The sequence below is a fragment of the Panicum hallii genome, chromosome 9 (assembly GCF_002211085.1).
Source record: "Panicum hallii strain FIL2 chromosome 9, PHallii_v3.1, whole genome shotgun sequence".
Classification (NCBI taxonomy): domain Eukaryota; kingdom Viridiplantae; phylum Streptophyta; class Magnoliopsida; order Poales; family Poaceae; genus Panicum; species Panicum hallii.
The window spans coordinates 71,284,138-71,305,766 of NC_038050.1; the positions used below are offsets into that span (position 1 = coordinate 71,284,138).

Consider the following 21,629-nt stretch of genomic DNA (forward strand, 5'->3'; position numbering starts at 1 on the left):
TTTACTCATGAAACACTTTTTTTCTTACCTCATGTTCTAGGTGTGAAAAAATAATGGTCAAAAGTAAAAAAATGCATTCACCGTTGGCAAGCGTAGTTAGTAGCATTGCCAATCTCCACCCAGGTAAAAAAAAAACATGACATAACCCATCAATTTAGGCACGTTGAAAAGGTCATTGGAAAAATGAAGCTGAATAAGATGAGATTTGTAGGTTAGATGCTTCGATGAAAATGTTTTGATTTGATTACTCAAACAACAGGCGCGGTGCTTCCAGATATATTTTGATCATCCACAAACAAATGGCATGAAATATCACACCGTATCGATTGAAGGTGTGTACTCGAATGTTACATCAAAGGAAATTCAACAAATAACCATCAAACTGACGGGTTTCTGTACAGGTGTTCTGAAGATCTATAGACATGACAACTGGATTTGTATCTCTCCTTTTCCTATTTCAAGGGAAGAACAAAATATACGCAAGCATGTACAACTTGAGTACTGTACATATACAAGTAAATTTACAAGAGTGATCAGTTTCTGTCACGTCTATTGCTCTACTTGCGCATCATTTGGCCGTCCTACTGTCTCTTCCTGAAGTTCTGATGGTGCCTTAGTATTAGAATCACCACCCTGCGAATTGCGTGATGATTCTGCTCGATCAAATCGTGAAATCAAGGACCTCAGCATGTTAGACCTCTTTATTAGAATCCCAAGCGCAGAAAATGCTGCCGCCCGAACAATTGCGTCTGGCGATTGGCTCATTCTACCAACGAACGTAGCAAACACCTTTGACACAAAAGAATGTTAATCAATTCATCAAGAACTAAGACTAAATAAATCACCAGAATCTAGTATTAATACCTGAGAGAAATAAGGGGCGATGAAGCGTTGATCATCCAAAAAGGATAGCATGCAACTCACCAAACAAACTGCATTTGCTCTTATAACCGGCCAAGGTGCATCAAATGCCTAAAACAAGCAAAAACAAGAGTTGGGGTTGCAAATGCCTAAAAAAAGCAAAAAAAAAACAAGAGTTGGGTTTGCTTTTAGTAGTCTCTTAGTGTACATTCTCAACACAACTCCAGCAACCTAAGAGTACGCTATCTTTTAATTAAGAAGAGACTACCTGAATGAGTTGATCTAGAGTTGAAGCTGGGTGGTGGGAATGTACACCCACACGGCCACACCTCACACCAGCTGAGCTAGGCTCGCTTCCTAACTACGACTAAGAAGAAAACTGTACCTGGATAGCAGATTCTAGGTAGCTGTCAACTCTGGCAGGAGACAGTCGGCAAAGTTGTCTTGCTAAGTCCCTAATGAAGTCCTCATAATCGGAACTGTGGGAAAAAAATTACTGGAAATGACACTTTTAAATAAAATGCGAAATCACAAAACAAATAGCTGCGAAAGCTCAAAACAAACCGGCGATCAGAAGTAAAATACTGCTTGCTGAGGAGCAAAGACAAACCATCTACTTCCATCAACGGGGCAAGGAGCTGAAATGTGTTCTGTTTTGACAAAACAAGAAATAGTAACATATGCAAGTTCATGCAAACATGAGGTAAGGGGAACATAGTGACTATATACCCGACAGGCAAGTCGAACACTTAGGTCATCATCGTGAAGATGGAGGATCAGACGGGGAAGGGTGGCATGTATCTGCGTTAGGAATAGCAGACTTAATACCTTGAGCAGCATAAGAAAACAATCAACAGTAAAAGGCACATGATGTGTGCACCAAATTGTAAAATCTATCTAGTTTGTAGTTTCTAAAAGTTAATATGTTAAGAAAATCAAGTGTCATGGATGGCAGAAGTTTATGGAACATTTTTAAGTTTGTAATTGCCTTGATACTTTATGTTATCTCTACAACAGCATCCTACAAAGGAACTTACGAGATAACGGTAAGCACTATAAAGCAACTGAAGTGGAAACTGTACGCTACCTGCTCAATAAAAGCAGTCCGCTGCAAACCTACACCATAGGCACTTAAAGCACCATAAGCTGCAAATGCATTGGACCTCATTTTCGTATTCATTGAGACCTGTTACACAACAGTTGCAGGATAGGTTACAGCCATGAGCTGTCAATTTCAAAAAACAAAATTACAAATAAGCATACCATCTGAGTGCTTTTCACTAAAAGCTAAAACACATGATAATTTAGATACCAAAAAAACTCCAAAAGAAACATCAGTGGATTATGATTTACTTGTGCAACATGCAAAATGTCAGGTTTCCATTGACTAGAGAACAATCATCTTGCATCACCAAAACCTTATTTAAGAAGTATCTAAAAAAATTCGAATGCCAAAAGCTTGGGTGCTCTTTGAACAGACCAACCCAAAAACTCATGAAGCACTTAGGTTATATGTACCCTTTATCGGCTAGTTCAAAAAAGAAGATAAATCTAAGGCAGTGTTCTATCTTGACAATATTGCCAGCTAATGCCAGAGCAATGCTCCTTGCTAGATGGCTAGATGGCTAGATGATATTACGTGCAGACATTATGGTTTCAAATTACTCTCTCAGTTTTTAAATATATGAGCTAATTAGTGTGTCCTAAACATCATATATTTTAAAACAGAGGGAGTGTATATGCACTCCAATTCCACATTATCTCACAGATCCATCTCAACTCTGGTACAGTATAATCCATGCACTTCGTCCAATTACATATTATCCTTTCAACAGTTATCATTTAACAGTATGCAGATCACCCTGGATCACCCTGCATCATGCCATTAAAACAGCAAAACAAAAACGCTAGTTCTGGATTGTTACCTGGAGATTCCGCAGCCTTATTAAGAGATTTATTAAGATGGGATCAACAGCATCTTGTTCTGACAAATTAAGAACCTGAAACCAGCGCATGCTTTTCAATTATTCTGTTAATATTGATAAAAAATGGAATTACACTAAAAATAAGAACTCACAGTTAACAAGCATTGGACAGCAGTTAATTGAACAGACTCGGTGGGGTCTTCAAGTAGTGCTAATATTACTCCTAAAACTTGCTGGATGTATTTAACCATGTGGCTCTCAGGAATCTGAAACAGATAAAAAAACACATGAATCTCATGGTTCACTCAGCCATTAGACTATGTTAGTGTAGCCATATAATAGCTTTGCAGGATCTGATAAGTAGACAAAATAACATAGATAGGTGCATGATTGTGAAAGAAGAAAAATAGAAAAACACCTTCAACTCTATTAGTGAAGCAATGTCCAACCTATATTACTAAAATAACAAAACAGTATCTAATGAGAGAACAGGTATCCATGCTGTACTTAGAATGATGACCTGCACAAGTCCACGCAAACAGAGACTCCTGACAGTTAGTGAATCATCAGAGACATGTTGACACAATTCCTCAACCAATTGTTCAAGCAATGTAAGCTCTTCTTCACTGCACAAGTAAGCAGCAAAGGTTATCAGTGAGATTTTTGGTGTGGGGAATAAAACTGAGGCACACTTGTTTTCAGTCCCATGCAAAATTGAAGCCTGATCCTAAATATGAAACCAGAAACTAAAAATGCCAGAGGTGCAGAGAGCATTTCCAAATTCAATTAAACTAGAGAAAGAAGCACTATTATGAACTAGGTAGTTATTCAATTACATGTGGCGTATAAATTCTGATAGTGCAGCAGCAGCAGCCTCCCTTTCAGCCCTCTGATTTCTGTTAAGAGCTTTACTCAAGATAACACAAGTTGGCAGAACCTGTGGTAATAATATACATACATCAACAATTTCACTAAAACATACATAAGGATCCTCTAGAGTCTAGAAAATACCTCTTTTGGTCGTTTTACTGAGGAACTGCAAGCAACCTCTTGAACAAGATCAATCCACTTATCCTTCTCAGTTTGTTCTCCATCTCGAGCAAATATCTAATGATGGTAGGTATCTTACATAGTCAGAAACTCAGAATCGCTTCACATATTTGGCAAGAAAAATCAATTAAGAAAAAGCACCTTTCCCATTTCTACATCACCAACACACTCGCAAAATGACTGAAATGCAATTAACAACGATCTGCAGAATATTGCCCAAAAATATTCAGCCCTTCAGTTCACAAATAGCCTTGATGTATTAAGCTATAAAAGCTATAAAGAGTTTAATTGTTACCGTAGAAGTTCATTTCGGCCCAACTCAGCAAGACTATGAAGACTCCCCAGTTTTAGTATAAGGCCAGAAAGAACAGAAGGGTAACTTTTCTCAACTGCTTGTTTTCCAATTTTCCCACCACCTCTGTAAAGTTAGAATATTTTGAAGTATGTAAAATTAGCAGATGTAAAGGTGTCCACCATCAGTCAACATCAACAGTCAGCCATCAAAATGGTGAACAATACCTCATAAATGCATTGAGAGCAAACATTGTTGCTTGTAGAATACAGTCGTCAGCTGATGATTCAGAGGTCGTTTCCCCTTTCTCTGAACTGTTTATTGTGACAGGTTCTTTGTGAAGTATAGATAAAGTGTACTCAAGGAAGAGAAGTGCAAGCTCCTTATGCTGGGAAAATGCCTGAAATGGAGACCAAACAATCACACATGTAATAAGAAGTGTAATTCCAGGATTCATAAAGCTACATTCTGCTAAGTTTTCAGGCAATAACAGTTCAAAATTATTTAGCAGAAAAGGCAACGTTATTCAACTACCATCCTACAGACTTTGCAAGCCTATTATTAAATGTACAGTGCAAGTATAAATGATGTAGTAAATCATGCATACCTAAACCAAGTTGATCCTGGTTTTACAGACAATTGTAGGAAGTATTTTTTTCTTTTTAAAAAAGAACAGTTAACTGTAAACTATGTTCATTAACTAAACAGAAGAAAATTTGATTCTCAGTACATGATAGTTCTAAATTTTGGATGATGTGCTTTTATTTTTTCCGCACCATTAAAATGCTCAATGATTTGTGCATTTCTGAGCATGGAATCTAATGCAATAAAATATTTACAGATTAAAATTGTCTAATGCTAATTAACATATTTCAGATTATAACACTATATATATCACCCCGATGAACATTGGAAGTCATGTATGGACGCGACTAAATGGTAATAGGTACTCCATCCGTCCCAAATTATTAGTCGTTTTTGCTTTCTACATACGTAAATTTTGCAATGCACCTAGACATAATGTATATCTAGGTGCATAGCAAAGACTGTGTATCTAGAAATACCAAAACGACTAATAATTTGTGACGGAGGGAGTACCCCTTTAGTCCACTATCTTATCTATGATGCTAGCTCAAACTTACAAATACCAAACTAGACATTGAAGACAGGATTATCAACTACTTCCATGAATAGATATCCTGTTGCACAGCTCAATATCACAGTAATGCCTAACTGAATCAAAGAAAGACAATATATTAATGCATAACTATACATAACTGAATTTGCTCTTAATGCATGGTCCTAGTAGCTTGCATAATACAAAGCACACAGGCTCCGCCCAGTACTCACATAAAAAACATCCTGTATTGCCCAGCCTCCACGAATCCTTGGTATGTCTTTTGTACAAATATCTCTTCCAGCCACAGATAGAACTTCATCAAAGACCACAATGTGATTGGTGTTTTCTGCTAGGCATGATATCTATCTCACATTAAGGTGAAAGCGGCTTGAGGGTATAATCATAAACCGGAATATTGGTATTGAAAAGGTAAATCAGATACATGATCGATAAAATCGATGATGGATACAGCATTCAGAACCTCTTGGCGTGAGTCCTTGTCAGTAAAAGAAATAGCAGATGAGAGTAAAGATTGAGTTGTCCTACAATATGAACAATAGGATCATAGAAATATTAGATTCTTGCAGAGAAGTAAAGGAGACGCAATGCACTGTGCTGAAACTTAGGTCGACAAAATGAAGTACCTGAAAAGATGAAATTAAGAAAATCACATCACATATTCACATCATCAAAATAGTCTGTCTACACAGACAAATTGCCAGGTCACTTTTTCAACATGACCACAAAATAATCATATTTGGTGTCATTCTTTTGGTTTGTATGGCCTCTCTAGAAATTGTCATCATCAGCCCTACTATGGTAAATGTGGTCCCATGGCACCATAAAGCTATTGGTGTCTGCGCCTCCCTCTACATCCTCAACTGACATAGGGGCAATTGGAATTTCCCAGCTAGAGATCTTATTTTTCAAACACACTTGTTTTCTAGTGTCATCTAGCATTAGCCATCTATTAGGCTGCATATATTGTTAATTAAAACCTTTTGAAATGTTAATGAACTAATTTCATCTTTCATAAACTAACCTCGAGACATCAGCTTCACGTAGCTCCTTGCCTCTTCTGGTAATAAACATGATAATAGCTTGAATGGAAGCATCTGCTGACTGCTTTACCTTATCACATGTTGCCAACGTGCAAGAGTGTAGCAAGACAACCAGCTAAGCAAGCAGACAGATATGTTAATAATAATGACCATGCCATTGTACAACTTCCACTTAAAAGTGAATTAAATTAGTTACCTCATCCTTTGATAATAGAATACACACTGAGGAAACAACCCTCTGAAATACTTCCATCTGGTCAACAGATGCCTCCTGAGAACAATATAAACATAACCTCAACAAGTTGCTTTATGAAGTGGCTTGAATGGATAGTAAAGTAAGACATCATACTCACCCTTCTGACGATAGAGACTAACTCCTCGAGGGAGGACAAAGCACTATACGAGGATTCCAGATCAATATCATAAGCATATGCCTTCTGCTTCGGAAGTGACAATGAAATGTTGAAGAAAAGTGCGATGATCTACAAGAAAAAGGATCATATGATCAAAATAATTTGATGAGCTCAATTTCAATGTAAGATGAAAACTTTAAACAATCCTGTTATACAATCATACAGCACATGTCCAAATGGAAACTGCACATTGGGCGAAAGGGCAGAAACATACTGTAACAAACAAAACAATGCAACCAGTTTCTTTTGCACAAACCTGAATTGCAGCTTTCCTAACTTCAGCGTCTGTATCAGCACAACGAGGAAGGTACGCCATTATCCTCTCTCCCAAGCTTAAAGAATCTCGGCTAGGCAATACAAATGCAGCTGCCATAAAATGGAAGGCATCTTACAGACATGATATCATATACTTATAAAGCAATCTAAGAAAATCATTAGGCATACATGGCAAACTTGACAAGCTCCTACTCCCTCCTTGATCAATTTGCTTGTTCATTGTGAAAGAGGGATAGGATCCCAATGCACCAAATCCACCAGAACAAAGATTGCGGAACCTTACTAGCACCTCCTGTACAGCAACGCATCCTCTTCTTCTTTGGTGTTCCAAAGATGACGATACATATGGATCAAGCTGCCTAAGAATATGCAGCAACTGCTCTGCTCGACTTCGACCATCTTCACCACTGACAAAGGGAATATAAGATAGGTGATAGGGATTAAGGAATAGAAACATGAGAAGTACTATAATGCATTAGGCTGAAACAAACACAATCAAGCTGCCCAAGATTATGTTGCCCATTACAGGTATTTACGAACACTCTCTAGCATATATCTACTTCACAGTCTTCACCTCAGGTTATTTCAACATTACAGTCGGTCCTTTACGCCTAGTTAGTTACTTTGGCTGACCCATACTGAAGAGATCCAACGCGATTGTTAGACAGCCACTGCAACTGAACTTGTGGACATATTCTAACTCCCTCCACTTGCAATACGTCTACTGAGGAAATGAATGATGTTGTTATTGTAATATTTCCAGTCACTATAACAGTTTTAAAGCTGTAGATAAGGTTAAGTGTTATAGTATGCCATTTAAGAAACAAAAGGGCCGATCGAAGGTTTAGTGTTTCCTTGGTCTGCATACATGGTAGGCTAGGGCTTATATTTTCAAACTAGCACGGTATATACAAGAAATCAGACATTCTCAAAACATAAGACCACATAAAGTAATGGTAGTGAAAATTGGCCTTTCACGAAAGACCTAGCAAGTAGCACAAGAAAAATAAAAAAAACAGAAGAAATTCACAGCATAATAAGAAACATTATCCAAAAATAGAAACAATACAATTAAAATATAAGTTTATAGCATTACCTTGTAAGCAGAATGGCACCTAACAGAATAATGAGGTTTGTGATGAGACTCTCAACAATGCTTGAGGGCTCTATTGGCAATGCAAAAAAACCTAATGTTGCCTGAAAGTGGAATGTAAAACAAGTCAAAACAATATAAATGTTCTTCAAGTAGTAGACAAACTATTAGCAAAGTTTTGCGGTGTTGCAACATATCCACACAGACCTTCATGACACGGTTTCTTGTTTCCATGGGTAATCTTGGTTCTAGTGAAACCAGAGTAGTACAGGCACTTAAAGCAACACTCTGCACATGTAAGAATAATTTAGAGGTGAAAAGAAGTTCTAAACTTGAATCAGTAACTGTGCCATTACATAGTGAACAGAAGTGGAAAAAAAATAACGGAAAACTGTACGTGAAAGCTATTTTAAAATCCATTCTACATATGGAACAAAACAAGGTCAAAACTTGAGCAAATACCTGCGTGTACAAAAGCTCAGAGTTGAAATCAGTGAGATCATTACTTTGATCCCTACCCATTAGAGTTAAAACGTACTCCAGCAACTGATCTCTTCGTTTCAGTGGGAATGAGATTCCCATTTCAGCAGCGGTAATAACAGCTCGGCCTAAACAATAAAACTGATCACATACAATAGTGCGAAACATACATAACCGTGAAGTAAATATTGTAAATGCAGAAACTTAGCTGCTGCTATATGAAATTGTTACCAGTCTGATTATAATAAGATCATATAGAACAACTTGGTTATGCAATATGGTCACAAGATATTTAGAATTACGGATAGCTTAATTCTACAGGCACTACCTACACCTATTTTTTACATGGGGCTATCTAGAGCAAAATCAACTCTGACTCCCTAAAGGTTGTAAAATTGTTTGAGGATCCACCACCTCAAGGGTCTGGACAAACTTGATTTTATGCACTGATACAGCACCCAGCAACTCTACGTGTGAATTGGTATGTGCATTTGATATGTCCCCTCATAAACAAACCAATTAAGCATCTGCTCATTGGAACATCATGTCCTCATATTGACATGATAAAAATGCCAAATATGCATGAAAACCCTGAATCCAAAGGAGAAGTAATTGAACAAAAAAGTGAAGTCTGAAAATTATGTCAATGTGATCGTGATGTGTTGCACTAGGGTCAACGCACCTCATTACCCACACTATACAGGATGCCTTAGTATGCTTGCTGCTTCATGTTTCTACTTACATTTCAAATAGTGCAGCAGAAATCTCAGTGCTTAATGGAGTAGATATGAGCAAAGCAGATATGTCAGGGTCCTCCCCTACTGTTCCCATGAAATAAAAATATATTATAAATGAAAAAAGGGATAGCAGACTAATGGACAAACATTTTATATTAAGTATCAAAGATAAAGAGATCATATTCTGCGTGCAAATCTATCAAATGCAGACTGCCCATTAAATTTATCATTGGAGTGATAGAGAACAGAAAATGATCAAACAGTGGACCAAAACCGTTTACAATGGAGACATCTACTCTCTTAGTACTTGTTTTCTGTCTTAGAAAGCTTTTGAGTTAATTCTCAACTCACTCATAAATCAGGGGAATCGGACATTTTGCTTCTTTTCAATAATATTTTTGTATAACGTATTCAGGTAGTGAAACAATTACCAAAATCTAGCAGGAATACATGGGAATTATTAATATCTCAATGAGATTCCAGGTACTTTTTCCAATGCTTGTTTCTAACCAATATTTCTAAAATTTTTGAAATGAACAGTCATTATGACATACATAAAAAATGGATAAACAAAATAAAAGTTGAAGACTACCAAGCCCATTGCAATAAGCAAATAGAAAAAGAACTGTAGAGCAGCAAAGGTAATATGCTATCAAGATATATCTACCAGCTGAAAAGTTAGTGCTGAAACTAAGATACGAATGCAGCCATGTTATGTAGGAAATCACCTAAAAGGTCGATTGCAGTAATCACAGCTTGCTTTGCAGTAGGATTCTGAACATGAAGCAGCCTTCCAAGCATATTAGTCCCCTGAGTACAAGAGAATGGTATTCATCAAGCTGAAAACCGAAATAAACCATATTTGAATATTCTATTGACCAGATACAAGGACGCAGAGGTGATTTAACTAAAGTGTCCAAAAATACAACAGTGTCAAATACTCAAATGTGGTCCACACTAAATACAATGTACGTAAATAGAATGGTCAACACTGTAATAGACATGGCAGAGGCCATATTGGGATGGAATTTTGTGTTCAAAATTGAATTAGTGGCAAAAGATTGGCAGGCAATACTTGTATACCACTGAAATTAGAGTGTCAGACTGAACAAAACAAATTCGTGTATGGAGCGCTCGAGTTGGTCTCAAACGCATACATATATCATTATCCATCAGATTGGTCATGTAAGAAAAAAAAGTTCGTTTATAAATGGGATAACATACCACAAGTGCATTAATTCTGGCTTCAATAACAGTTGATGGAGCATATCTTGCAGCATAACCATACATCAAAGCCAATGCTGCGTATGTGTCATCCACATCTTCCATTTTTGCACCAAATGAGAAAAATGAGAGGATCCTGCGGAATTGGATGTCATAAACTCACTAATAAACTGAACCAACTGGATGCATGACCTGCAAAAATGAACTACAAGCTAAAATAGTAGTGTCTTCATATTCACTTTTGAATGGTCCAGCCTCCATTTCTGTTTCTTCAAATAAAAGATGGGATATGGAATGAAGTATTACGAAATGAGGCAGACTAATACTAGGTAACTGAAAAGAAGGGACATGAATAGGACAATAGGTAGATTGGAGTTAAGAACAAAGTACAGGATCCCATTTGGGCACAAAATTGGCCACAGAAGTGAACATGTGAAGCAACACCATCGTAGTTTCTGTACAGTTTATGATTGCATCTAAACATGACTGGCACTAAGATGAGCACAAATAGATAGGTCTCTCCTACCGAAAGGATAATATAGGTACCTCTGGAGAGCACTAAGCCCTGCATTATCTAGTATGTTCTTCAGTTTTTCCAACACTGTATCCAAATGAGACGCTGCAACCTGCAAGGGAGACTTCAGTGCTGAAAGCTCCTAAATAAGCCTAAAATAAAGGGATTCACGTTGGCACCTTACCAGCCCGATGCCTTGTGCAAGTCCAAGGCGATTAATAGGAACAGACATGCTTGAGTGTCTACACATCCAATCAATCTTCTCACTAACATAAACCCTATCATCAACCTTCTGAAGAAGCATTCCTAAGCACCTGCAAATGAAAAAGGGTAAAGCAAAGCCAGTTTACAGCCTCATTTTAATGTAGCTTCTATAACATGTCTTCAACCATTAATGAGGGGTAACATGAGTCCTGGCTCTGCAGCATCTGGCAAAATTAAGAACAGCAAAGGGTAGAATCTATAACTGGGAATCGGACATGTTGCATTGAATTTGTACCATATGAAGGGTTAAAGTTGTTTTTTCTTTATCTCAAATCATTCATGTAAATCTTCTATTTCGTGCAACTTAACCATATTAGAATTTTAAAAAAAAATATCAGATCATTTGATGTCAATGCAGATTTATTTATTCACATTAACACTTAAAGCTTTATTGATAATGTCAGATAGGTTAATCATGTCAACCGAAAAACCAGCATAAACAGTTTGCTGTGTCAGATTTTGACAGATCAAGCACAATGATTAGCAAGCATCGGAGAACGAATACACGGAACCTAATGTGAAATGATGAGGTGCCAGTTCACTCTGATATAGAAATGCTCCAAACATTTTGACAGAAGAGCTCTTCCATGGTCCATCTACTCAGCTCCAAATATACAAGAGTAGAAACTTCTTAGCCCTCCTTTTTTTCCATGGTATTTAATTAAGTTGGCATAAGGATGGCACAGCCATTTTTTTTTCTCAAACACTCAGGAGAGCTGTGCATCATTATATTAAGAAGAAAAAGGAGTCTACACGACTCATACAACCTCTAGTGGGGCAAAGATAATACAAGATGACTCACCACACGAACACTAAAAACACGACCAGCGACTAAAAATGAGAACATCATGGCCATATGCTACTGAGCCCTTTGGCTCCTGCCATGCACCAGAACTTAGCCTCATCTCTAATACCCTGAATTACCATATTATTGACTGATTGTAGCAAACGGCACGTAGATTTGAAGCAGTTGGTTTATTTAAGACTTAAATTAGCTGTCTCTCCAAAGAAACAACATGAAATACAAAAAGGGACAGCTGCCTCAACAAAAAAGAATATCATGTGGCACATGTTCAGAATATTTTGTGTGCACCGAAACCAAAGCATAGCATTCAGCACACAGACAACATGGCATCTAGTAATTACTAAAAGTAGTTATCACATTGTGAAGCATGCAGAATGGAAAAAGTACCCTAGGAACATCATAAATTTAATTGTACCTGTGCAGTAAAGCAGCGTGTCCATCAGATATAGCATACAGATCATACTGTCGTGCAAATGCATCACCCAAAGAAATGACCCACTCAGTGTCATTCACAACATCCAAAGATTCTGATAAAAACTGAAAGATGACAGAAGATTAGTTCTCCAGGGAAGATAGTATATCATCTGAATACTTGACCCAAAAAACAGAGACCCAAAAAAGCTTGATATAGTACTAGCAAATGGAAGTATCAAACACAAATCAAAGGCCTGCAACCTTTATGAGAATGCCAGCGATAGCATTTGTCCAAAAATTGGAAATACATTCTTTTACACATCAATCACCCAAAGGCTTCTTGAATAACAAATACACAATGACAGAAAAAATTGGACATTTAAACACCATAAGCCATCCATTTTTCCTGGTATTTTGGTTTTGCTCAATCTCTTAACAAAATTTGACTAAAGCATCAAGCACTACAATGTTATCATGACTCTAGCTGTTAAGACCACAATTGTAGACTCCTTGATACAACATGAATATCATCCAGAACCAACACAAGTAACATACTTACATTTATTATCATGTCATCCCATATTTCCTGGTATGTGGTATCTTGCTTAAGGTCTTCAGGGTCACTGATGTAAGCTTTCATCTTAGGGACCTAATACTTGCCAAAAGATACATTTTGTAAGCCACTTTAACAGAAGGGAAATGAAATCTTAAATCTCTTTGATTTTAGGTGAATCGTCACAGAAGTCATGTAGTAGGGTGCATTATAAAAATAACTCAAGGGCAGGGCAAGTATCATATGAATCACCGGACAATGCAAGGATTTGCAATAGAACAACTTTATTTGGGGGATTTAACATTAAAAACAAAAAGAATCAAAACTTTACGATACAATCACTGCAAGATACATAAAAAATATAACTTACTCCTTAATACTTTCTGTTCCATTTAGAAAAAAGAATGATAAACAGAATGGTAATTAATAGAAAACTGGAATAAGCATGCAGTCTTCATGTTCTAACAATACTGGATCAGTGCTATACCTCATCTTGCCAAAATAAAGAAAGGTTTCTGGGAAAAAGTGGACCCAAGTAGCACAGAACCTACAAGATACAAAGGTAAAGTGAATACTGATGGCAGATATAAAACAATATCTTTTTTCCTCAGATACGCAGGAGAGCTGTGTATCTTGTATTAAAGAGAGAAGAAAGAACGGTCCCACACATGCAACGCTCCATCTCACCTAGGAGAAAAGAGTGGTTGCCGAACAATATTTTAAGGTTGCTTCTTTTAATCAGCAATTTTCATGAGCCCAAAGAGTATAAACAAGGAAGATATAATGAGCCTATGAGGCCATATTTAATCAGTAATCACTGGGATTTTAAATTGAGGGCAAGAAAAGGTTACAAATACAATCACTTATTGCAATGACAAACAAGCATTCAACAATGCCCAAGTATCCTATAATGCAGATATGGAGTAAAGCAAACAGTATCAGACCCGTCAAAAAGGCAAAAAACAGCAGACAAACCTATCGCTCACTCGGTGTTCAAGAGGCTATTCTAGTGTTTTCGTGAAGTAACTTTTTCCTACTAAAATGATGTCTCCTCCCATATGGAGTATAACGTCTGTAAAAGCTAAGAGTGCTAGATAATATACAATATGGATGAAAAGACAAGTCACTCGGACTAAAAAAGGACATGCCCAAAAACAGTTGTCAAGATCATCCATTGAAATCTTATTTTAGATCTGTAAGAAGACAAACCGTCAGGATCTGGGTGGCCAGTTGGCCCCTAGCAAGTGGATTATGCAGAAGCACAACCAAACGAGCAAACAAGTCCTGCAGAAACCGCGTCATCATGAGAAATAACTAGCCAATTGATGAAAAGATTTATTACAAGATAAAAAACATCTGAGATGAAGCAAGCTACCTCAGGATTCGGGGTTTCATTTGAGGCCTTAAATTCAGTATATAGTGGGTTTGTCTGTGACAATTTATGCCTACACAACTCAGTTATGCATTTGCATACCTGCAGATATTTCCATGTTAATCATATCCAGAACATAAAGTGTGAACCTTATTAAAGGTACCATATTTATTCACAGCAAACATAATGCTCTGCACAATATTTGTACGAACAAACGCTCACCGTAGCTACTGCACCCGTATACTTCTTCGGGATTATCAACTTCAAGATGAATGGCCATAGAACAAGCTGGTAAATAGGAAAATTGAAGTGCAATACTTGTTTAACTATGATGAACATGACTTATAGAAATTATAAATTATTGAAGCTGGCTAAGGAAACTGAATTCCTGATTCGATGAGCATAATGAAAAGTGCTTTTACCTCCATTTCAGGAATGGTGATCGCTAATAAAAGTAGACCCTTTTCACATACAACTCTTAGTTCTGATAAGCCAGCAAGACTTACTTTCATCTGATAAATGGAAGTAGAATACTAGAATTAGAATATATATCATCATAAAGAAGTGACTTTTAACATGTAAATAACACATGATTGAAAATAAATATAACCTCAAATCTTTTGTCCTGGAAGTACTCATTTTTCAGAGTGCCAAGATCATTTAGATCTTCATCAGTTATAGCACTATGCCGCACCAGGAACTCAACTGCCAGCTCAGCAGGTTGTCCACTTAAATAGCAGTGTGAAGCCATAACAACAATCAGCTGTACGCAATTTAACAAATATCAAACAATGTGAGAAATTGGATGCATAAAAAATCAGAAATCAATATCATATATACTATTTTATGTATCAAGAATTAAACAAGGATTGGCCATAATAAATATTTTGTGATCCAACTCTGCTTCATGCAAACAAAAATGACTATTTTCCACCAAGAGTTTTCATGCCATGCATTACCTCAGCTAGCGCCATACGTATGGCCAAGCTCTGGTGCTCTAAAAGTGATTTCACAATTTCAACCAGTGGTGCTTGTTTAGTATGCCATGATTCCAACAATCTACAAAGATAGATCATAGAAATTGCCATAAACAGTTTTAAAAGAAGGCACAGAGCAAGAAAGTTCGACGGATACAAGAGAGTTAGAAAACCTGGGCAATAGGTGTTTTATTGTACTAAGCGCCCCAACAATAGATGCTTCATCTTTTGACTTGCATTTCTGTATAGCAATAGACAGTAACAAAAAAAAATTGTTATTCTACACAAGCCTATCTTGTGCAAACTTGGATCTTCATGACATGGAAAAATACTTACGTTCAAAAGGAACATGCAAAGATCCTCAGGATATGCTACACCAATTACCAAAAAGCAACGCTGGAGCTCGTTGTATGTCTACAAGCAGATAATTAAATCATGAGTATCTCTATAGATGGCAGTATGCATATATTATTACACAGCAAAGCAAGTTTTACAGGAAAATTTGAATGGAAACTTTGCTTAAAAAATAGACAGTAACAAGGTCTTCCAGAAATATGGGAGAAACATAGTCTCTTCATCACTTATACTTAGAAAGTACTAAAAGATACTTGATAATTTGAGCCCTTTAATTGTGACTTCTACTTGTCACATCAAAATGTGGCATTATAGCTTTGAAATAATCCAATATAAAGTAAGTAGTTAGTGGATGTAACAATGAAACAAGGAAGGCCGCATGTGATTTAAGACAGCAACCTTCAATCCCTTTGAAGCATAATGTTCATCTTTGCCGTTATTGACAGATACTAATGGAAGAAGCGTAACTAAGATAACAGTAAGCTCCTGCAACACAAGAAACAACAGACTGTGAGTGATCAATGAGCATGCTCAGTATATATTTATAATTTTATAGCATATCTTGGTGCTGGATATTTCTGGAGTAATACGATCCATGAGTTAGAAACATATGGCAGTGACAGGATAGAACATAAACATTTTAATAAAGGTTACATTTGTTTGTTGAGGTATGGGGAGATTGCTAGAGTATGATCTGATCATGCAATCCATGTTCATAATCTGAAATCTAGAACCAAAATGCAGATCCACAAAATTGTAGTGATGAAAATACGCAACCTCAGCTCATTGTAACCCAGGCAATGCCATTGTATCATAATATATTGAATGTTCTCATTTTTAACCACGTGTACCATGTAAACAGTGCCAGTGTAATTCTGTAGCAAGCGTCTACGATAGCAGCAGTGAACAGCATTAGCTTATCGTAGTTGCAACAAATGGGAAAAGGGGGGAACTAACAATATAATAAAAAAGTGAAGAAACCATGTCTTAGGCATATTCTTGATTTACCTCAAAATCAAGTAAAGGCGGACCACTTTCAGACAATACCGATGCATTAAGAAGATTATGAAGACTGTGAGACGCAACAAAAGCAACTTCTTGATCTTTCCTACATCTACAAGAGAAGAAGAAATTAACGTCTGGGGGGAACTTAGAAAAACATCTTCAGGAAATATAGATAGAATAGAACACATACAGATCCAATATTGTTGGTATAATCCTTGGCAGTGCTGATTTCAACTGTGACCTAGTGACCAGGCCAACCATTTCTCCCAAAGCCTCCACAGAGGATGACCGCACCTGGTGAGAATATTAACAAAACATTCAATAGTACCTAGCAGTCGATTTGATCAAACAGCATAAAGTTGGCAGGTGAAAGAAACGAATATTCTACATGAATAGTGCACTAAAACACTAACATTGCAACATTCCAACAAACTATAGCAACTTTACAACAGCATGGAGTTAAGTCCTTGGAATTTTCTCTTCTTCTCTAATTCTAACACTCCTATCAGTTGAGACACTGTATTGTTTGAAGGTGTTAAAAGGAAACAAACCAAAGACAAAACAACCAAGTCAAACGTACCTTTAGATCACGTGAACCTGTCCATACTTTTATAAGTAATTCAAATACCGAATTCATGAACGACCTGCCATTGAAATATTACATAAATGTTATGCCAACTTCCATTACCTCCAAAAAAAAGTTGTGACTAACTGAAAGCTTACATAACATCGGTATCAAAAGGAAGCTCTGAGGGGGCATCTCCTAGGTACTGCCATGCGGCCTGGCACCAACACTTAAATGCTGGAAAAGGAGATTTTCTAAATCTTTTCAAGTTTTCAGAAATGTTTAAAGGGAAGTACTGGTGAACTCAGGAAATTCCATAGCAATACCATTCGCAAAAACAGGCCGTTGGCCATCTCGTACACTTCCTAGGATAGGTAAAACACGCAAAAGCACGTCCTTTAACCGTGGGGTGAACTGCAAGGCTTCAAGGAAACAAGCACATGTCGCAAATTCAGTAGTCCAATTCATTAGATGGAATTAGAAAATGTGATTAACCTTCAGTTGATGCAAAATCTGCAAGTATCTGTAACATGGCTGGCAAAGCGGAAGTTGGTCCAGAGAAGTGAAGAAATATTTCCTCCATCATCTACAAAAAGTTAGGGCAACAGGTTGCTATTACTGAAATGCTGAACTGCTAGTGAAGACTAAAGAGTAACTAGCACGCAAGACCAAAACAAACGAGGAAAAATTGATCGAGCTGACAATAACACCGGAGTTCTATTTTCCATGAAACAGGGAACATATGACCAACGCATGGGGAACTCCCACATTTCCATTGAGAATATAATCAATTTGTGGTGGTCATCCAAGAGAGCAACGGAATCTCCTAAGCAGAAAGACCACTTGTTTTAGAGAACTTAGAGTGCAGACTTTGGAAAGAGTTTCATGTGCACATTTATAAACCCTAATCTTAACCAGAGAATTATCAGAAGACTGACATTGAAGCAACATGGAATGTGGCTACTAGAAATCTTTAAGTTATAGGTTAGAGAACTAGGTAATTAGAAAATTTTACCAATAGAGATTCTTTTTGAATTGATGTTATACCAAAACGTTTGGTATTACTGTACAAATGCAAACTACGCAGCCAAAATAAGATTGCATCTTTTAAAGAATCATTCAATGTAATACTAATTTCCTCCACAAGTGAAAAGGATAGCTTCTGCTGGATGACATGTTGGCGTTGAAAAGTGGAAACCTTACATGTGTTGGATCAGACACTACCAAGTTTATGCTCTTCGAATAACCAAAATATACAACAAACACCTTCAGTTTCCTTTGCTTCTTCTCCAGCCAAGATGACATCTATTAAATACCAGCGGCTCCTATAGCACTTCCCAAGGCTCTATGGCATCATCAGTAGAAATAGATGAGACTACTAGGTATTTCCCAACCACTAATGCCATTTGATCATTTTGTAACATAAATTTGTCTTGCAGTGTCAGCTTTCAGCAACAACTTTTCCAGTACTGAGTAACAAAACCTTTTTAAGATGTTATTGATCAAATTACCACTGCGAGTTGTTTGTCCTTAAGTAAACAAGCATACATAGTATTAGATTATACGTAAATTTATCTTGTTGCCTCCACGAACAAAAGGGAGAATGGTTGAGAAATGGCATACCAAATCTGGATCATGTGAACCTATGGCAACAAGAAGACTAGCACCTGCTCTTTGCCAATCAACAATGAATTCCTGTTTGCCAAAAAAAATGATTTAGAGCTAAACAAACACAGGCAGGTTAAACAAAAGTATAAAGAAAGTAAGACAAAATAATGAATATTGTCATTAATGTCCGCCTAGGATAGCCCACACCATCATACGTAGCATTATATAAAATTCATAACCATGATAAGAACAAACTGTTTTATACTTCTTAGTATCACACTGCAAACCTGAAACTATTTTCACAAAATTAACTATTCAGATCCCAATATGTAATAACCAGCTGTTGCAAAAGTAACTCCTTGGGATTCAGGAAACACCTCAATGAAAAAGACAATTACCATTTAAGGCCTCTTTAGGCTAGTTTAAACTTTAGGTTATTTGGCTTATAAACTTAGAAAAGAACTAATCAATCTGGTTAATTCAGGGGTTAAGTGTAAACTTTGAGCATGATACAGGAGAAACTAAATGAAGTATCAGATAAAGTACTGCACTGCACGCTATGATCAAATCTTGGAGGTTTACCCTAATTCAGATTATTGTAAAGCTTAACATTTCAAATGATATGACTGCAGCATAATGTAGGAAGTATCTAACAGCCTAATCAACTGCAATGCTCAAAACACCTTGCTACCGTAAAATCAGTCTACAATCCACCCATTCTTATTTTTGTAGTATACTGTTATAGTAGCTATAGTTTTTTTTATTTTCTCCAATACTTCATCAGCCTAATGTAAATATACAGAAAAATCATACAACACTATCATAAATGTAGGCTGTAGCTTCTCCTTTTCTTTTTCTTCCATATCCCTGATCCCCGTGGATGCTATTCCTTCTGTTCAAAACTACAAGGCGCACATGTATTTCTACGATTCAAACTTTTGCTAACAATTAGGATAACTATATATGAGTTTAGTGACACAAAATTGGTACAATTAGATTTGTATTTCAATGTGCATTTACATGATCATGATTTTCGAGTTAGTAAAAGTATTATATAAGATAAATTTGTGATCAAAGTTCTATCTAGATGACCATGCCAAGTCAAATCATGCCTTGTAAAATAAAAGGAGGGAGTACTATGCTACTGATTGGATGTGACATGCTTAGCAATCCGGTGTTCTGAGCAGTTGGCCAAGCTAGTAATGGAGATGAAGGCATTAGTTTCCAGCTCATCGTCTAACATTGAGCTCAAAAAGCGCAAGGAGAGAGATTGACAATATCTGATACCTTTGAGCTAACAATCTCAGCAGTTGCAATCTTCGCAATTTTACGAAGGAACTCACGCTCGGCACTGGAGTGGTCGAGAGCCCTCACTGCGGAAGCCATCACGAGAAAAACCCCAGCCATGTTCCCAAACCGCTGCACTCCACAAAAACCAAAACCAATTCACACTCCCCCAAATAATTCAAAATTTTGAATAAGCAAATTATCATCCGAGAGACTCATGAACGCACCCGACGTCCGCCTCGGGAAACTGTGGCGCAGCAGTCGAGGACGAGTATCGGGTTCCTGCACCCAACAAGCAAGGAATTTCACCGAGCTGCTTCACAGGGAAGGATGGAGGGGAGCGGGCGCACGGGAGAACGAGTACGAGCACTTACAGCGGCGCGATGTCGCGGAGGGCAGCGAGCGCTGCATCGCGGGCGACCAGGGAATCGTCGGCGAGGGAGGCGACGAGGACCTGCACGGCCTCTGGAATGGGGGCAGGGGCGGGTGAGGAGGACTAGAGAGCGAGCGGCGGGGAGGAAGAGGGGATGAGAGGTCACCTAGGGCGGCAGCCGACGCCGCGGCGGAGGAGGAGGCCATCGTGCCGGCCGCCGCGGGGAGATCCGCGGCGACAGCCGAGAGGAGAGAGGGGGAAGGCGGGGGACAGCTCAGAACGGCGCGAGTCCGAGAGGGCGTGACTCGACGCGAGGAGGAGAGGTCATGTGGGCGGGCAGGCGGCGCTGTGGTGGTGGGGTCGCAAAGGGGGCTGACGAGGAGAAAAGGTTGGACGCGTGGTGGTAAGAATGTCGGCTTAAACTAATGAACAAGATTAATAATGCAGCCGTTCGCTGGCCGTAAGGATTTTGCAGTCTATCTCTTAGTCTACTGTACAATAGTTAGCTTTTTAGTATTAATATATAGTTTATTTATCTCTCTTGCAAAATTTGCAAGCTTATAGTTCGCTTCTTCTCTCTCCTCCACCTTAGCATCCAACCTGCTTATGTTCTATCATTTGTTTGGCTTCGTTCCGCTCAACTTCCTTCTGGGCTCTGTCACGGCCAGTTCGGCTCAGCTCGGTTCTTTGTCGGTTTCAAAATTTTCAGAGCACACATTGATTGATTGTTCAGTATTTGTTGAAGCCTTTAAAGGTACCATGATTTTTTGCATTTTGGGCGTGTGCAGAATCAGGATGCATGAGGGTACAATTTGGAAACTTTTGCAGTGAATTTTCGGGAAAAAAAACTTTTGACTTGCTGGCAAGTGACTCGAGTGACTTCGCTGCACATTGCTTGTTGACGCCATCTTACGAACATATGAGATCAGAGATCGCATTCGTGAACGACAATAGGCAAGGGCGCAACGGTGGTACACCGTACACCCTGAAGTTCAACTTCAGCAAA

The 21,629-nt window shown here is 37.9% G+C and overlaps 1 protein-coding gene across 2 annotated transcripts; it reads right to left on the minus strand.

Annotated features, from left to right (window-relative positions):
• Positions 1-277: 277 nt before the first annotated feature.
• LOC112874398 (protein SHOOT GRAVITROPISM 6) lies at positions 278-20,950 on the minus strand. Of its 2 annotated transcripts, XM_025937695.1 has the most exons (51): positions 20,790-20,948; positions 20,625-20,715; positions 20,478-20,532; positions 20,251-20,382; positions 18,979-19,050; positions 17,851-17,941; positions 17,682-17,777; positions 17,514-17,592; positions 17,371-17,434; positions 16,981-17,084; positions 16,794-16,899; positions 16,185-16,271; positions 15,768-15,845; positions 15,605-15,672; positions 15,414-15,513; positions 15,065-15,217; positions 14,877-14,966; positions 14,677-14,742; positions 14,458-14,556; positions 14,292-14,366; positions 13,570-13,629; positions 13,089-13,178; positions 12,531-12,652; positions 11,231-11,360; positions 11,079-11,158; positions 10,533-10,668; positions 10,037-10,118; positions 8,554-8,699; positions 8,299-8,379; positions 8,095-8,195; positions 7,167-7,405; positions 6,979-7,088; positions 6,663-6,791; positions 6,506-6,580; positions 6,291-6,424; positions 5,718-5,790; positions 5,479-5,610; positions 4,356-4,528; positions 4,132-4,254; positions 3,978-4,038; positions 3,798-3,893; positions 3,623-3,723; positions 3,307-3,412; positions 2,939-3,052; positions 2,787-2,861; positions 1,949-2,047; positions 1,591-1,662; positions 1,426-1,511; positions 1,247-1,340; positions 865-972; positions 278-789 (listed from the first exon to the last, which is right to left on the minus strand). In XM_025937695.1, exons 1-51 carry the CDS (start codon positions 20,827-20,829, stop codon positions 550-552), a joined length of 5,214 nt encoding a protein of 1,737 aa, XP_025793480.1. In that variant the 5' UTR covers positions 20,830-20,948; the 3' UTR covers positions 278-549. The 2 variants fall into 2 exon arrangements, 1 of the variants encoding a protein (XP_025793480.1); XR_003224949.1 differs by lacking the exons at positions 278-789; positions 865-972; positions 1,247-1,340; ... (1 more) ...; positions 1,591-1,662; positions 1,949-2,047 and having other exon boundaries at positions 2,824-2,861; positions 3,294-3,412; positions 20,790-20,950.
• Positions 20,951-21,629: the final 679 nt, after the last annotated feature.

Bases quoted from the DNA above. Each gene is read 5' to 3' on its own strand.
- LOC112874398 (XM_025937695.1), bottom strand. From the start codon at position 20,829: ATGGCCTCCTCCTCCGCCGCGGCGTCGGCTGCCGCCCTAG. The intron at 20,383-20,477 runs GTGCGTTCATGA...TGTGGAGTGCAG, and splicing joins TTTCCCGAGGCGGACGTCGG to CGGTTTGGGAACATGGCTGG. The intron at 17,085-17,370 runs GTACGTTTGACT...TATTCTCACCAG, and splicing joins CAGGTTCACGTGATCTAAAG to GTGCGGTCATCCTCTGTGGA.